The sequence below is a fragment of the Miniopterus schreibersii genome (assembly GCF_964146895.1).
Source record: "Miniopterus schreibersii genome assembly, chromosome: 11".
Classification (NCBI taxonomy): domain Eukaryota; kingdom Metazoa; phylum Chordata; class Mammalia; order Chiroptera; family Miniopteridae; genus Miniopterus; species Miniopterus schreibersii.
Genome location: NC_138111.1, coordinates 15,762,434 through 15,789,394, shown reverse-complemented (window position 1 = coordinate 15,789,394; position 26,961 = coordinate 15,762,434). Strand labels below are relative to the sequence as shown.

General features: G+C 42.6%; 1 protein-coding gene across 1 annotated transcript; it reads right to left on the bottom strand.

The window, feature by feature from the left end:
• Nucleotides 1-19,807: 19,807 nt before the first annotated feature.
• On the bottom strand, nucleotides 19,808-25,536 carry LOC308564053 (salivary lipocalin-like; the record flags this gene model as incomplete). Its single annotated transcript, XM_081151760.1, has 5 exons — nucleotides 19,808-19,822; nucleotides 22,689-22,735; nucleotides 22,913-23,014; nucleotides 25,000-25,066; nucleotides 25,438-25,536. 5 exons carry the CDS (start codon nucleotides 25,534-25,536, stop codon nucleotides 19,808-19,810), a joined length of 330 nt encoding a protein of 109 aa, XP_081007886.1.
• Between the last annotated feature and the right edge of the window lie 1,425 nt (nucleotides 25,537-26,961).

The following is a 26,961-nucleotide window of genomic DNA, read 5'->3' as shown; positions in this document are numbered from 1 at the left end:
GGACAGTGCCATCTCCTCTTCCAACTGGCTTTGGGACTTCTCTGTTTCATGGATTTCAGTCTGGCTCTATCTGCCTAGCATCTTCCAGATGTTTCTTGATGGCATCTATCCTGGTTACCTCTGGCTCAATAAAGTTATACTTATTTATATATGCATTACCTATGCATATATTCTCCACCATCTTGAGATAAAAGCCATATTATATTATATCTTGAAGTATCCAGGATCTTGCAGAATATTAATAGTTTGTGACTCATTTAAATAAACCTGTATTTGTGATGATGATACCTAACTCCTGAATCCAGAAATTAAGCGAAAAACATGAAATTAGTGTGGTCTATTGCACTGATATTCAGAGCATGCAAAATTGTGTTCTTTTGGTTAATCGCTTAAAAAAATATGGTACAGCAAATTGGTAGTAACAAAATAGTCATGAAGATGTAAAGTACAGCATAGGGAATATAGTCAATGATACTGTAATGACTGTATGGTGTCAGGTGGGTACTGGAATAATCAGGGGGATCGCTTCATAAATTATATAATTGTCTAACCACTATGTTGTATGCCAGAAACGAATATAAAATAATATGAATGTCTACTGTAATTGAAATATAAAATAATTTTTAAAAATATGATACCAAATATATTCTGTTGATTATGGGGCAACAATTCTTGTCGTGATTTTCTATAAACATTGTTAGATGGCCACATAAAAGTATATAGAATGGCAAATATTTTTCATGCTAGATTTTTGTCTAGTAATAAACAAACGTAACCCAGCCGACATAGCTCAGTGGTTGAGCATCGACCCATAAACCAGGAGGTCACAGTTCGATTCCTGGTCAGGGCACAGGCCCGGGTGGCGGGCTCAATCCCCAGTCAGGGGCGTGCAGGAGGCAGCCGATCAATGACTCTCTCATCATTGACGTTTCTATCTCTCTCCCTCTCCCTTCCTCTCTCTGAAATCAATTAAAAAAATATATTAGAAAACAAAACAAATGTAAATGCCATTTCTAAGGTAGAAATGTTTTAAATGAAAGAAAATTATTTTCTGAGTATAAAATTGTAAAAATACAGATAACTTCTGAAGAAAAAATAAAAATACAATCCAACAGGGAGGCATAACCACTGTTAACATTCTAACACTTTGTCTTGAAATTGAAAACTTTTTTCCCCATTTACTGTAGCAAGGGCATTTTCCCATATCATGAAACCACTATTTAAAATTCTTGACTGAATATGGGTTCAAACATAAAGTGCTCAGAGCTGAGATTGTAAACTCATTTAATTTAAACTGATATATATTTTAAAGTGTTTTAGTTCTTTTTTGATAATATGCTGACAATTAGTGAAGTTATAAAAGACGTGTATCGGTCATGATGGGCTTGGTTATACTGTGGTAATAAATAATCCTCAAATCTCAGTGGCTTAAATGACCAAGATTTATTTCTCTCTCAGGCTACGTATCGTTCATGGGTTGGCAGAGGGGCTCTGCTCACTGTAGTCTCTCAGGGACCCAAGCTGACAGGGCCATCACCAACTCAAATATTTCCGGTCACCTTTTAAAGAGAGCTCTACAGACTCTCTTACTGATGATGAAAGGCTTGGCCCAGCAAGCGACGTCCACCACTTCAGCTCAAAATCTAGTGGCCAATTGAACTTAATCCAAATTAGAAACTTTTGACCTGCAAAGGACACCATCAGAAAGTGAAAAGACAACCCACAGAATGACAGAAAATTTTTGCAAATTGTATATCTAATAAGGGACTTGTATGTAGAATACATGATGAACACTTATAACTCAATAATAAAACAAAAGATGTGAGGTTTTTTTCCTCCTTCTGAGTTTATAATTTTCCTTGCCTTGAAGGTAGTGTAGTGTAGTGGCTAAGAGGACAGGCCCTGAAGTCAGCTTGGTGCCTGAGTCCTGGCTCTGATGTTTCCTGACTGTGTGACTGAAGTCTTTCATACCTTATTTTTCTCATCTGTAAAATGGGAATAATATTAGGGCCTACCTCAAGGGTTGTTGGGAGGACTAAAGGAATTAATGCATGTAATATGTTTAAAATACTTTTAGTAAATGTTGATTTCTATGATCAGCCTGCTAGAGAAGTCAGATGTTTATACTGTAAAACTTGCAACAATGAAGTTTTTTTAAAAAGTGATTATTTTAAAGTACAGATATGATCATGTCATATCTCTGCTTATAACCCTTCAGTGACTTCCAGTTATTCTTGGAATAAAGACCAAAATTCATATTATAGCCTCTAAGGCTTACCAGGTCTGGCCCACCCTACTTTTCCAGCTTCATCTCACTCCACACTCATCCTTGCTCACACTGGTCCAGCCACACTGGTCTTCATCATTCACCTCCTCAAACACCCCACAGGGCCCTAGAACATGCTTTTATCTCTCCTTGTGAGCTCTTTGTACACTTTGGAAATTAGCCCCTTATCAGATTCATCCTTGGCAACTATGTTCTCCCATACCGTGGGGTTCCTTTATATTTAGAGGTTGATTTCTTTTGCCTGCAGAAGCTTTTTAGTTTGATATAGTCCCATTTGTTAATTTTTTTTTTTTTTTTTTTTGGTTTCTCTTGCCCTAGGAGATGTATCAGTGAAAATTCCAATATGTGAGATGTCTGTGACTTTACTGCCTATGTTTTCTTCCAGGATTTTTATGATTTTGCGACTTACATTTAGGTCTTTTATACATTTTGAGTTTATTTTTGTGTATGATGTAAGTTGGTGACTTAGTTTCATTTTTCTGCATGTAGCTGTCCAATTTTCCCAGCACCATTTATTGACTGTCTTTACTCCATTGTACGCTCTTGCCTCCTTTGCCAAATATTAACTAACCATAATTGCATGGGTCTATTTCTGACGTCTCTGTTCTGTTCCATTGATCTATGTGTCTGTTGTTGTATGAATACCAGGCTGTTTTGATTACAATGGCTTTGTAGTATAGTTTGATATCTAGTAAAGTGATCCCTCCCACTCTGTTCTTCTTTCTCAATATTACTGCGGCTATTTAGGGTCTTTTTTGGTTCCATAGAAATTTTTGGAATATTTGTTCTAGCTCTGTGAAATATGCTGTTGGTATTTTAATAGGAATTGCATTGAATCTATAAATTACTTTGGGTACTATGGACATTTTAATGATATTAATTCTTCCAATCCATGAGCATGGTATATTCTTCCACTTGTTTATATCTTCCTCTATTTCTTTTCCGGTGTCCTGTAGTTTTCCGAGCATAGGTCTTTTACATCCTTGGTTAAGTTTATTCCTAGGTATCTTATTTTTTTAGTTGCGATGGTAAATGGTATTTTTTTTTAGTTTCTCTTTTTGAGAGTTCATTGTTGGTGTCTAAAAATGCCATCAATTTCCAGATGTTAATTTTGTATCCAGCTACCTTGCCAAATTCCTTTATCAAATCTAGTAGTACTTTGATGGAGTCTTTATGGTTTTCTACATACAATATCATGTCACCTGCAAATAATGACAGTTTTACTTCCTCCTTTCCAATTTGGATACCTTTTATGTTTTCTTCCTGTCTGATGGCTGTGGAAAGCACTTCCAGTACTATGTTGAATAAGAGTGGTGAAAGTGGACACCCCTGTATTGTTCCTGTTTTTAAGGGAAATGGTTTTAGTTTTTGACCATTGAGTATGATGTTGGCTGTAGATTTGTCATATATGGCCTTTATGTTGAGGTATGATCCCTTTGTTCCTACTTTGCTGAGAGATTTTATCAGAAATGGGTGCTGGATATTGTTGAATGCTTTTTCTGCGTCTAATATGATCATATGATTTTTGTCCATTTTGTTTATGTGATGTATCACATTTATTGATTTGCGGATGTTGTACCAGCCTTGCATTCCCGGAATAAATCCCACTTGGTCATGGTGTATGATCTTTTTAATGTATTGCTGGATCCAGTTTGCTAGTATTTTGTTGAGGATTTTATTTTATTTTATTTTATTTTATTTTATTATTTTATTTTAAACATTATCTTTATTGATTTCAGAGAGAGGAAAGGAGAGAGATAGAGAGATAGAAACATCAATGACGAGAGAGTCATTGATCAACTGCCTCCTGCAAGCCCCTCACTGGGGATGGAGCCCGCAACCAGGGCACGTGCCCTGACCAGGAATCGGACCCCGATCACCTGGATCCTAGGTTGACTCTCAACCGCTGAGCCATGCCTGACTGCTGGGATTTTTATGATTACTGCTTCAATTTCATTAGTTGTTATCCACCTATTCAGGTTTTCTGCCTCTTCCTGATTCAGCTTTGGAAGGTTGTATGCTTCTAGGAATTTGTCCATTTCCCCATGCTGTCCAGTTTGTTGGCATATAGTTTCTCACACTATTTTTTACAATTGTTTGTATTTCTTTTTTTTTTTTTTTTTACTTTTTAACTTTATCTTTATTGTTGAGAGTATTACAGGTATACCATTTTCCCCCGCAATTGACCCCCTCCACTTTGCTCCCACCCCCTCCCCAGGCCTTCACCCTGTTATTGACTCTGTCCATGGGTTATGCATATATGCATATAACTTCTTTGGTTAATCTCTTCCCACCCTCCACCCCCTTTCCCTCTTTCCTCTGAAATATGATTGTCTGTTGCATGTGTCAATGTCTCTGGATCTATTTAGTTCAGATTCTTTTGTTCATTAGCTTCTTCTTAAACAAGACCCTTCAACATTTCCTGTAGTGCTGGTCTGGTGGTGATGAATTCCTTTAGCTTTTTCTTATCTGTGAAGCTCTTTATTTGACCTTCAATTCTAAATGATAGCTTTGCTGGGTAGAGCAATCTTGGTTGTAGTTCCACCATGTTTTTCATCACTTTGAATATTTCTTGCCACTCCCTTCTGGCCTGCAAAGTTTCTATTAAGAAATCAGCTGACAGTCATATGGGTGCTCCCTTGTAGGTAACTAATTGCTTTTCTCTTACTGCTTTTAAGATTCTCTCTTTGTCTTGAACCTTTGGCATTTTAATTATGATGTGTCTTGCTGTGGGCCTCTTTGGGTTCCTCTTGTTTGGGATCCTCTGTGCTTTCTGGACTTGTAAGTCGATTTCTTTCCCCAGGTAGGGGAAGTTTTCTGTAATTATTTTTTCAAATAGGTTTTCAATTTCTTGGTCTCTTTCTTCCTCTTCTGGCACCCCAATAATATGAATGTTGGGCCTCTTGAAGTTGTCCCAGAGGCTCCTTATGCTATCTTCTTATTTCTGGATTCTTTTCTCTTTTTGCTCTTCTGGTTGGGTGTTTTTTGTTTCCTCATGTTCCAAATTGCTGATTTGATTCTCAGCGTCCTCTACTCTACTGTTGATTCCATGTAAATTATTCTTCATTTCAGTTCCTGTAGCTTTCATTTCAAATTGTACTTTATTATGTTATCGATTTTCTCAGTTATTTCCCTAACAGTGCTTAAACATCCTTATAACCAAAATTCTGAACTCTCTATCTGTTAGCTTGCTTGGACCGATTTCATTTAGTTGCTCTTCTAGAGATTTCTTCTGTTCTTTCCTTTGTGACATGTTTCTTTGCCTCCACATTTTGGCTGCTTTCAGGTGTTTGTTTCTATGTATTAGTTAGAGCTGCTATGTCTCCTGGAATTTGTAGAGTGGCTTTGTGTAGTAGGTGTCCTGTAGGGTCCAGTGGCTCAGCCTCCCCAGTCTCCTGAGCTGGGCCTTCTAGGTGCTCCCCTGTGTGGGCTGTGTGCACTGTCCTGTTGTAGTTGAGCCTTGGTTGCTGTTGGCATCATTGGGAGGAACTGACCCCCAGGCCAATCAGCTGTGAGGACCAGCTGCAGCTATAGCCAAAGAGCTGCTGTGCTGGAGACACCCCTATGGAGCAGGATTTACTTCAGTGGGGCTTTGGTGCTCACCAAGTGCACCCCTTGAGTGTGTCACTCGTGGCTGTGGTAGGGCTGTAATCCAGCGGGGTCGAGTCTGACCACCAGGTGCACTGTCTCTGGGGCCTCCCGGGAGGTGCAAAATCAGCCTCTGCCAGTGCCTTACCCAGGGCTACCCAGCATGAGCTACTCAGCAAACCGTAGTTGGCTGCTACTTGTGCTGGGCTTGGAGGTGTCCAGGAGAGGCCAAGCTATGAGCCAATGCAGCTGCGGCTAGTGCCAGGCCTGGGGCCACTTATCAAGCTGTATGGGGCCTGCTGCTGCTTGTTTGAGAGATTTTAGGAAAGTCCTAAGCATGAGGCTTGAGAGGCCACTTGCACAGAAAAGCCCCTGGAAAGGGCCTGGATGAGCCTTCAGGTGGGGAGGGCGGGGCCTCCGGGAATCACGGGGCGGGGCCAACGGTGCGAGTCAGGTGCTGGCGATTCAAATATGGCGCCTGCCTGCCGGCTGTGCGGGGAGGACTCGCCACAGGAGCCATGGCCTCCGCCAGCCCTTCTGCCTGGGAGGAAGCCGCCCCTCCGCCTCTCGCCCGGATCTCAGGCGGGTTAGTTCCTCCCCGAGTGTCCCAGGTCCTTTCAGGCCGCTGCCCGGCGCTGGGCTCAGAGGGAGCGTCCGAGTGAGTCCCTGCCGGGCCTTTTAGGAGGAGCTGCTGGGGCTCCCGCAGCCTCCGCGACCCTCAGGGACAGTCCCCGCTGGTCTCACAGCCCGGAGTTGTGGGGACGTCTCTTCCCGGCCCTGGAGCCCTGGGCTGGGGGCCTCTGTGAGGCTGGGAGCGCTTGCTCCTCTGGGAAACCTCCGCAGCCAACATTCCCTCCTGGGTTTCAACCGCAGCACTGGGTGTGGGCCCGCGGCCGCATCTCTGGGATTCAGCCCCGACCTGCCCGCGTCGCCGCCCCTCCTATCGCTGTAGGTGCTTCTTCAGATCCCTGGTTGTGGGGCTTCCATTCAGCCAGATTTCAGGAGGCTCTGAGTGACGGTGGTTCTGTATTTCAGTTGTAATTTCGATGTGGCTGTGGGAGGCGGCGGGCGCAGCTTTTACCTACGCTGCCATCTTGTTTTTTCCTCGTTTGTATTTCTGTTGGGTCAGTTATATCACCGCTTTCATTTCTGATTTTATTTATTTGGGTCCTCTCTGTTTGTTTCTTGGTGAGCCTGGCTAAAGGTGCATCAATCTTATTTATCTTTTCAAAAAACCAGCTCTTGGTTTCATTGATTTTTTAGTCTCTATGTCATTAATTTCTGCTCTGATCTTTATTTCCTTCCTTCTATTTCCTTGGGGCTTTTCTTGGTGTTCTCATTCTAATTTTTTTAGTTATTGTGTTAGATGGTTTAGTAGAGCTTTATCTTGTTTCTTGACATAGGCCTGTAATGCTATGAACTTTCCTCTCAGGACTGCTCTCGCTGTGTCCCATAGATTTTGGGTTGTTGTCTGTTAATTTTCGTTTTTTTCCAAGAAGTATTTGATTTCTTCCTTGATCTCATTGGTAACCCATTCACTGTTTAATAACATGCTATTTAGCCTCCATGTGTTTGAATATTTTTGAGGTTTTTTAAAAATTTTTTTATAGTGGTTGATTTCTAGTTTCATGGCATTGTGATCTCAGAAGATGCTTGATATGATTTCAATCTTCTTGAATTTGTAGAGACTTGCCTTATGCCCTAACATGTGCTTTATTTTTTTAGAATGTTCTTTGTGCACTTAGAAAAATGTGTATTCTGCAGCTTTGGGATGAAATGTTCTGTAAATGTCAATTAAATCCATTAGATCTAGTGAGTCATTTAAGGTCTATGTTTCCCTGTTGATTTTTTGTCTTGATGATCTGTCCAGTGCTGACAGTGGGGTGTTAAAGTCCCCCACTGTGATTGTGTTGCTGTTGATCTTCCCCTTAAAGTCCACCAAGAAATTTTTTATATATTTAGGTGCTCCTATATTGAGTGCATATATATATTTATAAGGGTTATTTCCTCCTGTTGGATTGTTTTTTCTTTCTTTTTATCCTTGTCTGAATGTTCAGCAGGGAGCACAGTGCCTGACATGTAGCAGGTGGTTAATAAATGCTTCCTGAATGAATGCATGAGCAACTCACTGAGTTCTTTAAGTGGGAATTATACTCTTTCCACTGGAGATGTTTTAAACTGAAGATATGCAAACCCAAAGCTTCTTTTTGAATCTGAGTCTATAATCCTAGGACGCTTATAATAAAGGTTTACTTAGCTAAGGAAATAGTAGTGTTTGCTGAATTGCTGTAGTCAGTGTCTGAGCCATTGCCACGTCACATAGTTGAAAACTGCCTGAGCTCCACCTAGTGAGCAGAGGAAATGCCCCTTTTCCCCACTCATCATTGTTCATTCATTTTATTAACTCCAGGAGGCGCCATTCACATAGACTATGATTCAATGGTGCCTTGTGCAGTTGTGCAACTTGGCATCCCTGACCTTCAAGTGTGGTTATTGGGAAGGCTTATAGACAGAGGGAAAAGAGCCAGTGGAAAGGAACTGGTTGAAGAATTAGGATGCATCAAGCTCCTGCAGCAGAGAGGAGGGGCTGGCCTCTCTTTGGACTGGAGAAGGTCCCAGGGAAGTAGGTAAGATGGGCCAGATGTAGCTGAGATATTTTGTGGGAAGAAGGCACCCTAGGGGAGAGCATCTTGTTTCCTAGACAGTTGTGAGCTTTTAAAGTACTCAAAGAGAAATACTTTTCCATTGAGCATGTCTTGGGAAAATATATGACATAAGTTTTCTCAAACTTATCACTTTTCACCAAAAAATGATACCTGCTCTCACTGATTTCCGAAATTAGAAATTCTTGACTTTGTCCCTCTGTCATTTAAGAGACCAGCATACCCAGGCCTAGACTTTTTGTGGGATTTGGGCCCAGAGGACAAATAATCACTCATTTTCACCCAGTATGGGAGAAGCTTCTTTCTACTGGCTCATTTTCTTCAGTGTGGGAATTCTTTCCCAATCCCCTATTAGTTCACAGTCCCTCTCTTTCCAAAACCCCAAGCTTACACCACTCTGTTTTGGTATCCTTAGATCTCAATCCTATTTAGCCGGGGCCTCAGTTTTTCTTTATGGATAAGAGGGTAGGGCTCAGTCTTTCATCACCTTACCACCTCTGAGGACCGAGGCATTGGGACACCCATTGTGTGTTGAGTGAAGGGATCAGACACTAGAGCCCCCCAGTTCAGGAGTTTGCTAGTGACCCCAATTAGGGCCAACAATTCTTCCTTATCAAAGATGAAGTCTTGGCTCAGAAGAGAAAGATGAGGAAGGAGGGTGAGGAGAGTCCCATTATAAAGGATACGAGAGGAGCAATCATTTCTGTGAGGATCAGGACCATGGGGCCAGGTAGGGCACCCACATGTCACTGTCGAGACCAGGGCAAGAATAGTGAGGGAAGGCATGTGTGTATGTAGTGGTGACAGAGATGTTGAAGCTGTGATTAGAAGGGGGAGTACAAGTTGATCTCAAGGGTTTAAGAGTCGTGCAGGCTAAGGCCTCTGTCATCAGCTGCCTGAGTGTTGGTACAATGAGTGCATTCACAGAGTAACCAGGGAAGGAGGCTATGCATTGGTCCAACAGTTGATCTTGCTTCTGCTTAAAGTCTGACTTGTCAGCGGCAGAGACTGACACTGAACTGCCGATACAGCATCATCTCCTAAGGAAACTAACCAGTCACTTGGCTGCAACTTGATTCCATTAGATCTCTTGCACACTAGAAGGGACAGTTATCATCTTGACCAGGGCAACTACATGTCCTTTATATGGGTTTATCTTTCCTAATATGGGGCCAGCATCACTGTCTGATACCTTATAGATTGTTCAGTATCAGCAAGGGATCAAAGCTAAGGGTCTTGCTTTACAGCAACAGAGGTGCGGTAGTTAACACACGGTAATGGGATCCACTGGTTCTTTCACATATTTCATCACCTAGAAGCTACCAGCCTGGTAGAACAGTTTTTATAAGACCAGCCAAGATATCAGTTTAGAGTTAATACATTGTAAGGTTGGGATACCATCATCCATGATACCCTAAATTAAGGACCATTATATGGTGCTACTCCCTGTCCCCAGTAGGTACAGTACATGGGTCTGGAAACTAAAGGTCACTCCCAGTGACCCTCTTAGGCAATTAGTGCTTCCCATTCTTGCAGTCTAGAAGGGGCCACTTCCATGAGGGGACACAGTAAGAATCCCACGAACTCTAAACTGTGGCTGTTGCTCAGGCACTTCTGCTCAGTGGGGCAGGAAAGAATATGTTTGGTGATCAGAAGATCCATGGAGTGCCTCTTGGGTGTTCCCATACCCAGTTTTAATGGTAAACGGACAAGTCAGTAGCCACAGCCTGACATAGTAGATTTAGGTGTGGACACCTTACGGGTGATGGTCTGGGTCACCTCACCAGGTAAGCCACTTGGACCAGCCGGGGTGGTAAGGAAGATGCAGGCATGTCTAGGAGATATTGCGGGCTCCGTTCCAGACCACTGCAACAAAGTGAGTATCACAATAAAATGAGTTGGAATCTTTTTGCTGGCGGAGGATCTTGCCCTCAACTTGTAGAAAGCACAACATCTGTGAAGCACAGTAAAGCAAAGCGCAATGCAATGAGGTGTGCCTGTTTATAATGAAAGGTGGAGGGGGGATAACGAACATCATCTATGGCCTCAACTTAGCTGTGGCAGTGGGGTCCGTAGTTTGTCCCACTAACCCTTCTCTTGTAAGGTTCCCAGTAAGCCAGGCCAGCCAGAATGCTGGAAAAGCCATTCCCAGGTGAATCTGAGAGGTGTGAGAGTGAGCTGCAGCGGACATTGTGGTCTTGACTCAGATCCCTTCTATAGGGCCAATGCATCTAATCCCCAGTTCCTGGGATTATCAGACACTGCTGGCCCACAGCTGTGTCCCTCACTGGTAACTGTACTTGGCACAGAGCTGCTTTGCTCATTTCCATGTCCTTTCCCGGGAGCATCTCCAAGCTAACAGCTGGCCAATGAAAGGATATAAAGCCCCGGTTCCTTGCTTCAGTTTGGGATGACTCCAGAGGTGCCTATCAGAGTTGTTTAGAGTCTGTAACGGCAGAACTAAAGTGTCACAGTCCCATTGCCGGTCAGCTGCTCCCTCTGCCCAATCGTGCCTTTCTGATTTCCTTATAGGGTTAGTTCCAAGAACACTCTGAGATAAGCCTTCTACATGCAATTCTCTGTTTTGGAGCCTGTCTCTAGGGAACCTAACACAAAACAGTGTCCACCTCCAAGAATGAGTGGTTTGTCGGGGATGATCCCTGATTCATTGAGCCCAATAGTGCCAAAATAGTTCTTTATGAAATGAAGAAAAACACTTTAGTTGTTTAAACAAAGAAATACCTTGATAAACTGATAGAGGATGGGATTCAAGAGCAAGAACTCGGCTGCAATAAAGAAATTTGTTTGGAGAAGCTGGAGAAGAAAGGATGGAAAGAGACAGTATGATTAGATGGGGTGTTTTATGTAGCTGGTAGTTAAAGGATATTTCTTAAGAACTGTGATATCTAGAAAAAAGGCAGCCCAAGGAAGCTAGAGCATGGAAACTAAGTGGATATAAGAACATACCCCCTGCAAAACTATAGTAAGTGTTAAAAAAAAAAAAAGCTTTGGACTTCACAGACTTTAGAAGGGAGGGTCAAGCCAGTGTTCTCTAGAACTTAAAGGCTAGAAGGCACCACCTAATATTTAGATGCCACTAACGCAGAAAGGTGTGAAAATATGGCTATCTGAAGCAAAATTTTGCATCGCCTGAGAATATCTGAGCAAAACCATACTACTCTGTTGGGGATCTAAAATTTCAAAGGGCAGTGACTCCAGGTCTGGATAATGTAGCCAATATTTCTTTGGTGATTTCTGAGGCCAGAGTTGCCTCCTGGGAGAAAACTCAGAGACCAGACCATCAAGAAGCTGATAGGCATTAGGAATATGAAGTTCTTTTTGCGCCCTGCCAGGCCTCATTCTCATAATATCAGAAAGCACTCTCCGTTCTCTGATAATGACTATATGGCAACTGCCTCGCGGCTATTCGCTCCTGAAAACAGTGCGGGAAGGAATAGCAGCCCTGAAAGGATTATGGAAAGTAACCTGTTAATGGGATGGTTCTGTCCCTGAGGTCAAAGGTGCCAGAGAAGACAGAGAAGACCTTTCCTGGGTCTCCAAAGGAGGGAGACAGGGAGGAAGCCCTCACTGTCACATCTCCAGGGTCATAAATAACACTGAGGGGAGCCCTCATTTTGTCCATGGACAGCAGTTTAGGGAGTGTGCTGTGTCCCTGAGGCTTCTTGGAGTGGTCATTGCTGACTGTGAAGCTTTTGCCAACTATGGGTGGAGGGTGTGTCTCTCCTGCCACCAGCTGCCCTCTTGGTGTCCATGTCCGAGGAGCCCTGGAGAAAGGTACCATGGGCGGTGGTTCAGGCCAGCCTCACACCCTGCATAAACTCCGTGAAGAGCTTTATAACATTGCTGTTATTCCCACTCTTAAGGCAGAAATCTGCTTAATGTTTAGTCTTTGAAGTAGTGTGGTAACTGAAATAAGCTTAAAGCGTGGCCAGGAAAGTTCAAGTGTACTTGGGAAGAAAATCCACAGGATTAAAAAGTCTAATTTTGTCACGCAAAACAAGTGAGCGTAAACCTTATCCTGCTGCATTTGAGAAAACACTACCCTTGGGTACCTGGCATCGGCTTCTCCTGCTGGTATATACAAATTCCTTCATGCTTTTCTTCCTTCAGTGAGCACTTATTGCACACCTGCTTGTACAAGGCACTTGCCATGTTGGGGAGACTGTCTACAAGACCTCCTTCATTTTTGACAGCGATGGCAAGTTAGGAGCATTCCCAAGACGATCCTCAGGTTTGATAATTCACTCAAAGAACTCATACTGGAAGCTGTTAAACTCTCAGTGATGCTTTTTACAGCAAAAAGATACAGATTAAAATCAGCCAAGGGAAGAGATGCATGGGGCAGAGTCAGGGAGGTTCCAAGGGTGGAGTCTGCAGTTGTCCTCTCCTAGTGAACTCATGGATCTCGCTACTCTCCCGGCAAAAATGTGTGACAATATGGACGGAGAATTGCCAACCAGAGAAGCTCACCTGAGCCTTGGAGTCGAGTTTTTATTGGAGCTCCATCACACAGACATTAATGTTACATGGTTGACAATCTGTGTGGCTGACCTTGTCTCCGGCCCCTCTGAGGCTGAGCTGATACTGTGTGGCCCAAGACCCCCATCATACATCACACTGTGGCCCAGGACCCTGAGGTAAACAAAGGCACTCTTATCAGGTCGAATATTTTAAAAGCCTAGAGATAGTTTCTCATAACTGAGGACAAAGGCCAGAATTCTCAGAAATGTTTGCAGAAAATGTTGGCCAGGATAAACAAGAATGTTTTCCAAGAGGATGGCCTTCCAGAGGAGATTCTGGGATGCATTATTACGGGAAGATGCTGGATGGGGGTGGGGAGGGGGCAGATCAGAAGAAGCCAGTCAAAGGAACACTGCAGGGCTGGGTAGTCAGAGGAACCTCTCAGGGGAACACACACAAGAAAACGTAAGCTTTAAACGCCTGCCAAGTCCAGAGAGCACAAAGCCATCGTATGATAGGTGGCATCAGCCGGTTTTCACTCCCCGTTCCCTCTCCCTCTCGGCACCCCACTCTCAGAGAGGCCAGAGGCTGCCCTTCGGAATCTAAGGGTGGAGAAGTGGAGAAAAGAGAAAAAGACACTTCCCTGGAGTCTGCAGTGGCCCTAGCCCTAGGAGAAGGGAGGAGACCTAGCTTCGCAACCAACGTCAAAATGTTGATTCATAAAGTGGGCATTGTAATTTCAGAACAAAGACTGTGTTTGTGACTTAAAGTAACCCCTGGCCTGTAAAGGTGTAGTTTATAAATGATCCACTGTTGGTGAGGATGCTTTGTACAGACAGAAGAGAGAGAGATTTGGTTCTGGATCTGATCCTCTGGGCATCAAGCTTTGATCATATTTTCCTTGGCCTGCAGCCACCACTGCCCCTCACGTGCTTTCCAGATCCTGGACCAGAGGGCTCAGCCTGATCAACCAGGAGCATCACACAAGCCTTCTGTCTTTGCAGCTCGAACAAGGCCCCATAAGAATCCACTTCATCTAGGGGGAGTATGTACTTAAAGTAGAAAATAAGTGTTTAGTAACCTTTAGGCTCTGAGCCCCCATACAAGGAAGGCCATATAAAAATTTAAGCTCTGCCCCCCATACAAGGCCATTTCAATTGGTTGAGATGTTGTCTACATAGTTAAAATGACATATAATTTAGCATCTCGCAATGTGTTGTATTATACACCGTGAGTTCCGTTACAGGTACATGCTTATTTTCCGAGCATATATTTGAAAAGAACAATGTCTCTATTCATACTTTAACAGGCTAATTAGTATAAAGAGTTTTTAAAATGAAAAATGTGGTCTGAGTGTCAGCAGCAAAGTTGCTCAAGTTCAGCATTTCTATGCAAGAGTTCCTTGTCTTTCTTGGTCACATTTAATCAAAATCTTTAAGGACTCTGCCATTTGGTAAATAAAGGACAGGGACATATTAGTTAATGCTTAGCACTACGGTGTAATGGATAGTCTTCTTAAAGCAATTATTTTATAATCTGCACTACCCAGACTGTTTCTGCCAGTGCGCGTTTATTTGATAAACAGAAGGGAAAGGGTAGCTGTTTCCCTTTGAGAAAAACACTAAGTGGCTCATCTTTCTCTCACAAATAGTGGCAATTTGGGGAAATCTCAGAACAGATAGGAATTCCAAATCAACAGTGCTAAATAATTTTTTGTTTTATAAAATATGGCCCAGCTTGGCTCTGGTACTTTGTATGAAACACATTTGCATATTGTGATTGATTTAAATTACAACCTACACTGTGATTAAAAAAAAAAAAAAAAGTTTTTGCTACATGTTATGCCAAAAGGTGGTCTGACACTTGAGTCGTGACACCTTCATAATATTGTGTATAAGTGAAATGAAGTAAATGCCCATGTGTGAACACCTGATTGGAAAACTATGTTAGCAATTTGATTAAGTTGTAGAATCATACAATAAGTTGTTTCTGCAGAGATATCTAAAGCGGACAGAATATCAAAGCATGGGCCTAAATATTTTAAAGGGGAACATTCTGATTATTGGGTTTTAAGCAACCCGTCTTCCCACAGCCTCTCCTAAAGCTTGGGTGAGCTCGCGGCTGGTTCCTCGGTTATTGGAAGTCTGACCTCCTCCCTTCTCACCTGGACTGTTGCATTGGTTTCCACAGGCCCCCGACTCCACGTTCCCCTCTACAGTGCTCGTGGAAGTCCTGCTCACACTATGCCCTTGCCTAAACTCTCTCTGGCTCCCTGCTTTCTGCAGGAGAGGAGCCCCCAAGGTCCAGAGCATCAAGACCTTTTGTGGTGTAGCCTCTATTCCTCTTCCCACCTTTGTCCCTGCACTGCCCCCCTCAGTCCCCGTTTGCTCTCTAGGCTCAGAGAGAAAGCCACTTGTCCAACAGCACATTCAGATAAAAGTTTAGTGGGGCCAATTCAAAATGACCCCGACGAAATTAGACACCAAAATGAGTACTTGCTAAGAGTGAGCAAATAAATCAGCATATTGCAAATTCCAAAATGCTAAAATAGACCTCAAACGTCATAAAATTTAGAGAAATAAAAGTACTTATATTAATTAACTGCCTGACACATCTCTAATACTCTCCCCCCTTCAGGTTCTTTGCACACTCTGATCACCTTTTGATGTGACAATAATTTTTTAAAGGGTAGTTTAGAAAAGTTTCTTTCAACTTCACAACTCACTGGTAATGTCTCATAACCTTCTGGGATTTTGTCAAATGGGGGCACCAAAAAAATACAAGCCTGTTAGCCATAGTGAACCTTATCAATGATCAATACTACCTTGGGAACAGTCCTCCCACTTTTTTCCTACATCATTGATTCCCGCCCAACCCCCCATGATATTTACTTAAAATTTTAAAAATTGTTTTCAGGTACAATTGACATACAATATGATATTCACTTTCTATAGTGACTAGGCCAGTTGTTTTGTTTTGTTTTTTAAGTGTCCCATCTCTGGATTTGTCTGTTCTCATAATGCTGGCTACCCTGTTCCTATGTCCCTTGAATTTCCTGTAAACTGGAGATTAGGGCTAAGGGCTTGATTAATTTCAAGCTAAACATTTTTGGCAAGAATTTGTCATAGGTGATGCATCACACAAGGGGACACATAATCTCAGTCCCATTATTAGTGATGCTTAATTTAGTCATCTGGTTAAGAGGGTGACCACCAGATGTCGCTATTATAAAGTATGTTTTTCATTCTGCAACTGCAAGGTGACCCAAGGGGCTGCTTGAAAAATATTCTCATTGACAAATATTTTGGTTTAGGGTTTTAAGCATCCCCATATTTTAATGGCCATCTTGATGTCATTAATCTTTAAGTGACTCACACGTAGGAATTAAAAAGCATAGCATAACAAATAACTATAGCAAATAGCAGTTAGGGGAGAGGCCATGGTACAGAGAAGGGGCCAGCAAAATTTTTCTATAAAGGGCTAGATAGGAAACATTTTAGGTCTTGCAGGCCAAGAGGTAAAATCAAAGATATTATGCAGGTACTAATATAATAATGGAAAAAACATATTTCCACATTTTTGAATGAAATTCAAAATACAACATTGAGTACAATTTTTTTTTTTTTAAATACAGATCTGTTAGAGGAATGGAGTCTTTTTTGGAATAAATCTTTTGCAAATTTGCTTCATTAGAGTTGAAAATAATGTTTCTAATATTGCATTGATTGCATGTGTCTTGGCTGGTGGGCAATACAAAAATAGATAATGGGCTGGATTTGGCCAATGGGCCGTAATTCCATACCAACTTCTGGTATAGAAAACATGGTCTCACTATTTAAGTATCCCCAGAGGTTCTGGCTAAAGTTACAAGGAGAGGAGGAAAAAGAGAGAGAGAAGCATAAGTATTGGAAGAGATACATTGACATTTGCCATAATATGACCAAATACCTATAAAACCAAGAGAATCCACAAAGTATTGGAAATAATTTCATTATAACTATAAAAAAATTTCATCAAGGTCGCTAGAGACATCAACTTATAAAAATCAGTAGCACTTCTCTATACCAGGAAAACTCATGGTAATAACTAATAGTTAAAAAAAACAAACACACAGACCTTTTCACAAAGACGAGCCCAAAGTGAAGAAGGAAGCCCCTGCCCCTCCCACAGGCCAAGCCAAAGCCCAAGCCAAAGCCACAGCAAAGGCTTTGTAGGCAAAGAAAGCAGCACTCACAGGCGGCCACAGCCACAAAACAGGGAAGATCCACAGGTCACCCACCGTCGATGGGCAAAGACACTGCGGCTCCAATGTGAAGGCAGCATCAATATCCTCAGAAGAGCGCCCCCAGGAGCAACACGCTTGACCACTACGCCATCATCTAGTTCCCCCTGACTACTGAGCCAGCCACGAAGAGGCAGAGGACAACGGTACACTTGTGTTCACTGTGCATGTCAAGGCCAACAAGCCCCAGATCAAACAGGCTGTGAAGAAGCTCTATGGCAGTGACGTGTCCAAGGTCAACACCCTCATCAGACTCAATGGAGAGAAGAGGCATATGTCTGCCTGTCTCCCAACTATGATGCTTTGGATGTTGGCAACAAAATTGGGATCATCTACACTGGGTCCAGCTGGCTAATTTTAAATATAAAAAATTGTATACTGTAAAACAAATAAACTAGTGAAGGCATATAGGAATTAACCAGGAATACACAAGACTGCCGAGGAGAGAATATTAAACCTTAAAAAAAGGACATAGAAGATGATCAGAATACATTGACGGACATGGGGCTCATTTGGGTTTGGTCCTGGGGGCCCCATGTCTGACTTCTGACCTCCGAAACTATAGCATAACAAACTTGCGCCGTTTTAAGACACTATGTTTGTGGTGATTTGTTCCAGCACTAACTGGAAGCTAATACAGGACCCATTTCTCCTGTCCAGATGGCTGCCAAGAACACAGCCTCCTCACTGTATTTCTGAGACACAGGCAGAGTTAACTCTTGGAGGAAGTGTGGCCTCTATGACCTACTGAGTGATCCTAATTCGCACCTGCCTGCCTTGGGGATGTGATTCTGTGGCCCTCTGTGCAACAGGCTAATTCCCTTCTCTTTAATGAACTCAATTTGTTTTCAGACCCTAAGAATGTGGTGATGGACAGTGAGGTGAGAGTAGGGTGATACTGAACTAATGAAAAAACAATTTAGCACTTAAGTGTCATGGTGGAAAAGCCCCTGTGGGACTTGGCCTGGCCCTCCAGTTCCTGGGCACAGTGTACCAGGAAGCAGTAGTATAGCTCCCACTGATGGATGATCCACCATAACTTTCATTTGATTCCTGATTTTATTAGATAATCTAGAAAATTAAAATATAGATTTGTAATTTCAATGTCTTTCTCCTTCTGTTTCTTTCAGATGAAATGATCACTTATCTGGGTTGACATGTGCAAGACTGTGGAATAGGAGGTAGCAGCCGTCCTGTTGCCATAGAAACACCTATAAGGATACCTTTATGGGAATCCGGAAGTACGACTGAGATGTTCCAGCACCCAGGTGAAGCAAGATAATCCAAAACAGTGACGCACTGAAGAAGGTAAGAAGGACAATTTCCATTTACCTATGTCACCCCTCTCCCAAGGTGACACAGCCTTGACACCTTGGGAGCTTGTGAGAAAGCAGAAGCTCAGACCCCACCAAGACTGGCCAAGTCAGAACTCTCAGTTTATCAAGATCGCCAAGTGATCTGGATGCACATTCTGAGAATCACTGAGTTATCTCACATACAGGAATCCATAAACGATATATTGCATTGTTCTGTGTGTCTTATGATTTATGTGAATGGCGTCATACTGGACATATCCTTCTACAATCGATTTTTGAGATCTAACCATGCTCATATAGATCTAGTACATTCACTTTAACTTTTTGAAGAAAATTACACTCATGTTGCTGATAATAAAATCTATTAGGAAATCAATCTGTCAGTGGCATTGATATAGTGCAATCAGGTACGAATGGAGATGGCTAGAAAGTCTTAGCACTCTTCACTTTTAAAAAATGCACTTACTGTATTTATTTCTTGGGGGCCTTATGGCCACTGGTGGGGGGTGTTCTTCCCAAGGAAAAGCAATTGCTGTTATGGCTTTAAGACTAAATCTTATGTACCCAGGAGAAAACAATGTTTTTAAAGTCCTGATGTGTCAGTGTCACTGAGAACAGTCAAAGCAAATTAGAGCAGCAAGGGTACTGTTAGTACAGGGCACCTGTACAGAATAGAAAGGGTCATTTACCACTAACTTGGATTGAGCTTTATATTTTTAATATGTGTAGGGAAACTAGCAGCAAACATCTTCAGGCTTTGATCTTTATAAGGCATAAATTGCTGCACATTTCAGAGGCCCATTAATGGACCTAGATCTTCATGAACAAGTGTAATGTCTGGCTTTATCATGAGTTTTATTAGCCAAGGCTTGTTAAAAAAATATATGGGATATGTTAGAGACTTACTAGCTGGGGAGATTGGAGGAACCTAAAATATGTGGCCAATTTACTGCAGGAAGGCCAGAGTGGGACATCAAGGATTCACAGCCTGGAAAGCTAGTAAGTCTCATTCTATGCTGGAAAAACATTAGGCCAAATGGTTTCTGCTGTACCTTGGGACAGAGACCGTGTGCTGACACAGACAGTAGCGTTTGGAGAAGCAGGAGAAGTTCAGGGTGTTGAAATATTGGTATTGTGTCCATGACTTCTTGCAGCTTTCAGCAAAACTTATGAGAGGATGGGACTAGGGCTACAGCCAATCAGGCTGCAAATAGAAAGAGGAGGTAGAACAGCCAAGGGACACCCCTCTCTGCCTGAAGCCTGCCTCCAAGTTGAGTGAGGGTCACTACTTCTTTACCTCAAAGTGAAGCAGTTGTAAGCAGTGGCTATGAAGTGGAAGTCTAGTATCATAGGAGAGAATGCTGCTGCAATGAAAGGCTGCAGGCCTGTTGGCAAAGATGGGATTAAGGGCTCATTTCACCAAAACCATTGTTTTAGATGGCCTCAATTAAGTTAAGAAAAGGTGTGGGGTAGGTAGGGCATAAAGGTCAATTTAAAAAATACCAGTGTCCATGCCTAACTCTATGTCTAGTAAGAATTTTGGTGTCTGGTTATCTGCACACAGAGAAGTCAAGAGGCAAACACATCAGAAGTTGGCAAAGATTTTGAGGAGTTGTCACTGCCAAAAGAAATTTAGGTCTGTCCTATCACAAAAGCATGTGACTTCTTAGTCTTCAAAATAATCTTTCTGAGCCTCACAAGCAGAGGGTGGTGTGCCTGTGGGGGATAATGGATAAGGGATAACCTCCCAGAACCAGGCCCACGGAGGACAGCGGACATAAAACCATGCTTCCACCACATTCTCTGATCTCTTACTTCTTGCAACTCGGCTTTGGCCATACACATTAGGACAACGTCCTAGGGTGAGAGGGGAAACAAGATAGAGAGAACTGGGTTCCTGAATGATCTAAGGAAACTCTAGGTTGGGTGTTGTCAGAAACCAGGGGCAACTTTGTGACGGAATACAGCCATCAATCTCATCTATAGGGAGTGGATAAGCATGAGTATAAAGCTGTACTTGATAAGCAGCAGTCTCTCATGTTAGCTGAGGGAAGGAAATGGTTTTGGATTGCATGAAAATCTGATTTTAATGATCTCGCAGTGACCTTGTCTCATGATGTTGATGTTTTATGAGATTGTTTATGTACAAAAGAACAACAGGGCCTACCTGTCGTTAAGCTTATGTTCATAATGACTGAGACATTCTTCGTGCATGACAACCCCCACCCTCAGGTTGCTCTATTCCAGCAACTTTCACTCTGTTTTTATCTCTGATTTAAGGAAAGGGTTATAAGTGTAGGAAGAACTTTAACTTCCCTTTCTCTAAAGCTCTTAAACTCCCTGAAAAAGAGGTTAAAACACTTTAGCCCACTTGATGCCTCCTGACTGTACCAAATACAAATGACTAAAGGTCGCTGTTGCTCACATTTTGTGGTATCTCACTTTACATGCTCACAGTAGGTAACGCCGCTGGTTGAAGGAGGTTTTCCAAGAACATGAAAGGACGCCGACTGTGTCATAGAGTGGATGATGTAGGAAAGCTGGGATGTGGAGGCATGTCCTGAAGCATGGCAAGCTTGTATCAGCCTTAGCAGCATCTGTCTCTCAGTACCCCTTGAGAAAGAGAATTCAGGGATGGGGCAAATTGTGGAGCAAGTCTTATAATCTGCTTTATCGGGTCACTAAGAAATAAGTCAACGAACATCACAGGTAAAGAAAATGACTGCAGGGGAGGGAAAATCCCGAATCTCAGGAAAGACTCTGAGAAGCTAGAGGACCATAATGGGTACAGAGCCAAGGATTCCCATCATTCACTTGCTGTCAGCCCCATGTCTCTGGCATCCATAAAGATGATCACATGACTATAGGACTAATAATTTATTAGCCAGGTACAGGGAGGTCTTATTCATGGTAGAGTTCTGGGTATGGTGGAAACAGTCTGGAATTTGAAAAAATCTTTGACTCTTGGTGAGCTGATGAGCCTGTCTAGACAATTAGAGAATATCCTTAAGATTCAGAGATAATGCCTTCATCAACCATAGTGATGGAAATCAGGTCACAGAACTGGTCACAGGATGACACCGGGTCCATGGACTGAAGATCCTGGAGCCCAGGTGAAGAAGTATTCACTCAGCACTAAATAAGCAGATGAGAGAGAACAGAAACTCATTAATCATTTCCTGCATTGAATTGAAGATAAAGAGAATTTTATTACAGAGAAAAATGGTGAAGAAATAGATATCAACCTGCACTGTAACCTATGTTACTGGCCAGAAGAGGGGAAAGGAAGGCATTGAGTCAATGGCTGATGTGTTTTTTCGATTGCTTAACCTTCCTCAGGTTAAGAGTGAGGAATCATTGAGGACCCTAGGTTGGTTTCTGCCATTCTCAGTATTAAATGTTTTGAGGAATCTTTGATAAATTGAGGAAGAATGGCTAAAACTGTAGCTACCTTTTATTAATGCTGACCTTATGCAAGCCAGAGTTACTAAGTCTTTCCCATACCTTTTCTGAATGAAGCCCCACAATAAAGCTGAGGTAGGACACAGATGAGGGAATTCAGAGCCTGTTTTCCAGGTGGGAGACAACTGGAAGGTCAAACAGCTCTCTTTCCAGATCAGAAGTTAAGGATGAGCAGACATCAAAGGAAGACATTATTACCAAACTTTGGAGGGTGAGACCACACATTTTGCCCTTGGAAGATGGACAAGACACTGAAATGTATTTCAGTTTCATACTCACACCCTAGTACTCTTTTCCTAATTCCAATTTAAAGTCTTAATGATTTTCAGGAAATTATCAGTTACTGAGACCTTTTCACCAGCAGGGTATCTGCACAGCAACTCTGTGAGGTCCACATCATTGGCTTACGGCCTTGTCATTGCTTAGGCTAATAGCTCTAAAGCTAATGGAAGGAACAGATCCTGACCCCAGGACACACAACTCCAAAGTTCAAATTCATCCCTCAAGCTCCCTTACCAAATGATTTTTATTGTATCTTTGGACATAACTCCTAATGTTGTGAAAGGCAGTGATCCCTGGCCACCCCCTGTCCAGGAACCATCACCAACCTGGGAGCCTTGGCCACATTGCCCCCCTCGGGCCTGGATACAGCGATCTGCAGAGGCAGAACAGAACACAGTCAAACACCAACCCATTTATTTCCCAGCGACCAACCAAATGATTTTCCAGGTTATGACCAAGGGGAATGATTAGAGGTGTTACCTTCTCCTAGATTTCTCCATTCAATAACATGGGAATTGAAGAATAGAAAACTAGAGGTAGCTAAACTTACCAAATTGCGTCAGGTCCAGTATGTTTTCCTTAACAATTCCATTTACTTGGCAAAGTTCCCCAAACCTTTCCTTGAGTTTTGGATTCACATCTGGTTCTCGGGCTATGGGAAGAATGACAATAACTGCTATAACTCTGTGTCTTGGACTTTGAGTTCTTAGGGGCATAGGGGGGAGGGCAGCTGGATAGGAAATGGTTGATACTGATTGGTGCTTGGGCAGAAGTTAAGGATGGGCTATAACCTGTCCTGAATTTGACATCTTAGGATATCCTACGGTGTGATGAGAAGTTTCATCAGCTTCCCATTGCTGAGCCTGAGGGAGTACCCAAGTGAGCACCTTTCTTCAGAGGAGGAATGACATCTCAGGGTAAGACTGGGGGAATCATTTTGTCTCCAGCCCACTCCAAGGTAAGTGTCCACCTGAAATACTCTACCATAGAGCTCCATCACATGGGTTTCTTTGTCATTCTTACGGTTCAAGATATAAACAATAACATAGTGAGTATAGATTGCTTCAATTATTTGAAATTTATTGCATCCATCATCTGTGGAAGAAACAGAACACAGCTCAGAACATCTTTAGTCCATGGGAAGCAAGTGAAACTCTTTATCTATAATCTTTCATGGAGCAAATTCAAGTGCATGTACTGGAGAGATAAAAAATAGTACCTAATGTCTTCCATTGTATCTCCCTGGGCTTCATCTGGTGACTTCTGAGGGTAGTATTGATAAGAAGAGGTACATTGATTGCTTGTGGCAGAGAATTCAGCCACAGCTGCAACTTACCTTCTATTTTTCTTCCTGAGGCTCATCTACCTCCCTCAGCCATCTCTGCCAACTCTGTGTCTCTGTCCTGTCTATAAGCCCCACTGGCAATACTCTAGCTGAGCAATGTGCTGTGGTAGTGGCCACCAAATATCATCAGAATGGGGAGGAAATCTGAACCTATCCAAAAAATTTACTTTTTGTGTGTGTCCGTTTTCCTTTGTTGCAGGTGGTACATATGACCAAGTCACCATCTTATTCTGGTGGTCTTATGTGCCATGTATTGGTTTTTACATACAAGGTTCTCCCAAATGGAGGATATTGGCTATTAGATGACTTCATTTATATCACCTAAATAAGCACTGCTATTGAATTGATCAAGATCCTAAGGATATTGAAATTTAGTGAAATTATTGAAGTTGAGAGTAGAATTTACAAATATTTTTAATTTATACTTACTGTCAGTACTACATATACCCTCTTCTTCTGTTTTGTTACAAATTAAAGAAATTTTAGAGCAACTTCCATTGACCCTGTAAAACAGAATGAGCTGATGCTCAAGAGATATTGATGGATTGACTCCCTCACACTCCTCCTAACATGGGTACCTGATTCTACTTAAGTGTTGAACATTTTTGGTACACATTTGAAACAGCTTTTATTGACCAGATTTCACTTTATTTGCTACTTATGAATGAGTCACCCACTGATGTCACTATTACTCTACCGCCACTTCCCACTATCCTCTGACTGCAGCCACTTCCCTGTAGAATTAGCTGAGGGCTCAGCTGTGCCAGCTCTCAGATAAGGGCCCTATAAACATGGCCTCACTTGGTCCTCAGGAAAAAGCACCAGGAGAGGGTGAGTATCATCCGCTTTCCCCCCAGGGGAAGCTGGGTGGAAGGAGAACATTTCTAGGCCGTGCAACTAGTGAGAGAGGGCTAGGCTGTTGACCTCCCATCCCTGCTCTTAACCTATGCTGTATTGCCCCACGGCTTGTGATTCTGAAACTCTCTGCCACTGACCTCTGCTCCCAGTTAAATTTATTCCTGTCACCAACTCTTATCTCTGAATCTAGAAAAGCTTCAGGTTCATCATGTCGTGGTTCAGTGTCTGAGAAGTGACTTTGATTTTGGATACAGGCCCACATGCATGTGTGTGTTTGTGTGTTTGTGTTGTGTGTGTGTATAGAGCTGCAAAACCATAGCCACCTTCTGAAGTTTTCTTCCCAAGTAAAAAAAGTCATACTTACTTTCTATGATATTTAAGTAACAAAGAATTGTTTCCCAAGACTTGAATGGAATTCACAAAATCTTTCCTGCTATCATTTGCTTCTATCCTTTCCTTCATGTCTGAGGCCAAGAGAATGGAATACCACTCCCCTGAAATCTGCAATAAATCATTAAAACGACTGGGTAAGAAGGGAAGACAGGACATACCACACAGACCCTTGTCTCCTTCAACTCTTGTCCGTGGGCCAGGACTCCTAGGTATAATCTGGAGATGGAATTAAATCTAGGGTCAATTGGCTGCACATGTAAGACCTTTCCACATTCCTCCAATGAGAATGGAGGTCCCAAGTGCTGTCACCTTTCCACATGTTACAACTACTCTTAGTCCAAGGTCAGAAACCACCTCCTTTGTTTAACATTCCCAAAACCTCCTGCCCTCCAGTAGGCTCACCTTGTTTGGAATCCTCCAAACCACCCTCAAAGTCAGAAGCCCCTATGTTCTACCTTAGAATAAAGGCCCGACTCTACCTTTGACATATCGAAGTTCCTTGTCACAACAGCATTATTTCCTTCATGATGAGCACAGACCAGAGTCAGCCCCAGACACAGCAGCAGCAGCATCTTCATATTGGGAAGGACGGTACTGACTCAGCTATAGGCACTTGGAGTGAGTCTTCCCCTGATGGTGGCCCCACTCTCAGCTTCTCTGTCTTTATATTCTGCGTCCAGTTTTTTTCCACCTTTTCGCCTCCCTCTTATGAATAGTCTGTATTCACTGAAATATGACCAAGATTGTTCCTGTTGATCTCTCTCTTTTAGAAATACTATTTGACCTAAAATTTCAGTGGCCTGAAATTACTCAAAACATACACTCAAAAAGAAAAAAGTAGATGCTGTAAAGGCTGCCACTGGGAATCAGAGTTAATTGTGAGATCAGAAAGCCAAGTATGTGTGACAGGAATGGAGTAGAACTTGCAAGTAGAATCTGTGCACCATCCATGTTCCACCAATCACATTGTGGGTGGAAAACGGTGAGTTACTCCATGTTAACTTGCCTAAGGAAGAGAAACTGCCTCTACCAAAGATGACAGGACCTCTCACAGAGAGTTCAGATGGAAGAGACTACAATAGAGCTGGATTAAATAATGTCTTGAAAGAATGGTGTCTGGTGTTGAGCACATTTTAATTCCTTTTCCTTTAGTCCAAATTCAACCACAGTGAATGAACAGATGTTTAATCACTGCATACACCTCACTCTATATCACAGACCCCCTAAGAGAAATAGAGAAGCAGTAGATGTCAACCCTTTCTTCAAGCAACTTTCAATGAAGGTGGGGAAATGGTTTATATTCTCAATAAAAACTTCATTCCCCAAGTCTGTGAAGGAACCCAAGAGAGTGGGACCAAGTCCAGACCCTTGTGGGTCAGAAAAGGGAGTGATGCTGGGGAGGTGATGTCAGACAGAAAGTGCTCAAGAACACAGGCTTTGGAGTGATGTAGACCTGGGCCTCATTCCTATCTCTGTCATTTTGAAGCCATGAGGACAAATTTAACCTCTTGGAGCTTAGTGTCCTCTTCATGGGGATAATCGTACCTATCAATAGATTGCTGTAGGGATTTAATGGGATGGTGTGTGTAGAACCCTCAGACTAATGTCTGCCACAATTAGGGTGGTGGGATCAGAGAATTCTCCTGGGAAGGTGGGGCATGGGGCAATTTTTGAACTTTAGGCAACTGTGGAGATGTGGAGAGCATGTGGGAGGGGGTTCCTAGTGAGAGGAATGTTGTGGTTTAGACTCCTGTGTCTCCAGCTGGGACGTGTTAAAAGGTATGCCTCATTTCTGCCTTGTGCTGATGGTCCCCTTCTGCACCCCACAAAACAGGTAAAGGCCAGTGTCATGGGAGGAGCTCGGCACAAGGCAATGAACTGAGGAATTTCAGCATTCTATCTGTGGCCTGCTTTCCAAAGTCATCCATTGTGATCCTTGTGTGATCATTCCTTGTTCAGGCTCAACTGATATCCAGTCACTGGTATTTTGAGGTCGATATAAC